This window comes from Geospiza fortis, unplaced genomic scaffold, assembly GCF_000277835.1.
Source record: "Geospiza fortis unplaced genomic scaffold, GeoFor_1.0 scaffold275, whole genome shotgun sequence".
Lineage (NCBI taxonomy): Eukaryota > Metazoa > Chordata > Aves > Passeriformes > Thraupidae > Geospiza > Geospiza fortis.
In genome coordinates this window covers 5749298-5750724 of record NW_005054341.1, presented here as the reverse complement: position 1 = coordinate 5750724, position 1427 = coordinate 5749298, and the positions used below count along the sequence as shown (strand labels likewise).

Here is a 1427-nt window from a genome sequence, read left to right as displayed (position 1 = left end):
CGTGGCCGCGGGGGAGCCCCACACAACCCTCCAGGAGCCTCCCTGCCTGTGGAATTCTGGAAACTTTCCCCCCCGAGGTACCCTGGGGCCCCTTCCCATCCTCCAGGAAATTCCACGGCCCTGCTACCCACAGAAACGTGTCAGTTCCTCTCTCTTGTCTCCTCAAGCCCAGATTCGCATCCTGTACCTCCCCCAACCAACACTGGGTCTTCTCCCTCCTCCACTTGGGGGTCCCCTCTCTATTCTCCAGACTTTTCCCAGGGGAACTTACCCTTCATGCCCTCAGCTCTGGGCGAGGAGGATGGAGGTGAGGACAGCATCAGAGAGCAAGACCTTCAGCAGCACCACACGGACAGCCATAAGCAGCGCTGCCAAGGCAGGGGCCGGTGACACTGCAATGGAAGGGTGAGGTGATGCCTGCCACAGACACCCCTCTGCACCCACGTCCTTCCCAGGCCGGCAATGGGGCCATGTTTGGGCAGACTTGGGATCTTTACACATTCCAGAGACACCTCATGTCACCCTCATGCTGTTCCTGAGGGCAGGCTGGCTCTGATCCAGTTTCCACCAAGGTGAGCTTTCCTCCCTCTTCCCCAGTCCCACAACACTGGGAAAACCCATCCCAACCACCACATATCCCCAGCCAAGCCACCGCCAGGGCTTTCTCCCTGGCAGCTGACATTCCCACCAGGCAGGGGCCAGAGACTCACCAGCTGTGCTACAGAGCTCTGCTGCCTCCTCGTTGCCTGTGGGATGAAAGAGCAGCTGGGGAGGCAGTGGCAGCCCAGCACCAGGTGCATGGCAGGGCTAGCCACAAACCCCTTCCTGTGATCGGGACAGCAACGTTTGCCCCTAGGGCCTCACACCTGCTCCCTGCTGCTCCCAGAGGCCCTGCCGACCTCCCTCCTCGGGGGCCACCAGGGCACCCACTGGGCTGGGCAGCAGCGGCCAAGGCAGGCAGGGGGGGAGGCAGCAGGGCCATACCCGTGATGCGGATGGGGCGGGAGCTGTGGGACGGGGAGGTCCTGTTGGCCCCCACATGGCAGGCGAGTTCCCTCTCGCGCGGGGGGTCACTGGAAAGGAGGGAGACGGAGCAGACGGATCCACCATCCTCCTGGGAGGCGCCATAGGCAAAGGACTGCAGGACGCTACCGTTCCCACCGGAGATCCAGACGGCATGGCCAGAGCTGGGGGCCAGGTCGCTCACCACGCACACCACCAGCTGCCGGCGCTGTCCGGCCAGCACCATGCTCAGTGGCTGGGTCAGGGCAGGCAGTGGCACGGCTGCCCTGCCAACTGAGGGAGACAAGGTTTAGGGGCACTGCTTCCCTCACATTCCACCGAGCACGGCAGAGCTCAGCATCCAGGGTGGCACCCGGCCTTTCCGCCTCCTGGGTTTGTCCCGGGGGTACTCACAGGGCAGGAGC

At 63.7% G+C, this 1427-nt stretch overlaps 1 protein-coding gene across 1 annotated transcript; it reads right to left on the bottom strand.

Annotated features, from left to right (window-relative positions):
- Positions 1-103: 103 nt before the first annotated feature.
- Positions 104-1283, bottom strand: PTCRA (pre T cell antigen receptor alpha). The gene is made up of 3 exons (XM_031058310.1): positions 985-1283; positions 711-746; positions 104-392 (listed from the first exon to the last, which is right to left on the bottom strand). Exons 1-3 carry the CDS (start codon positions 1247-1249, stop codon positions 283-285), a joined length of 411 nt encoding a protein of 136 aa, XP_030914170.1. The 5' UTR covers positions 1250-1283; the 3' UTR covers positions 104-282.
- Positions 1284-1427: the final 144 nt, after the last annotated feature.

Excerpts from the sequence above, each read along its gene's own strand:
- PTCRA (XM_031058310.1), bottom strand. The coding sequence starts at position 1,249 with ATGGTGCTGGCCGGACAGCGCCGGCAGCTGGTGGTGTGCGTGGTGAGC. Across the intron at positions 747-984 it reads CCGCCCCATCCGCATCACGG|GCAACGAGGAGGCAGCAGAG; the intron begins GTATGGCCCTGC and ends TTCATCCCACAG. Across the intron at positions 393-710 it reads AGAGCTCTGTAGCACAGCTG|TGTCACCGGCCCCTGCCTTG; the intron begins GTGAGTCTCTGG and ends CTTCCATTGCAG.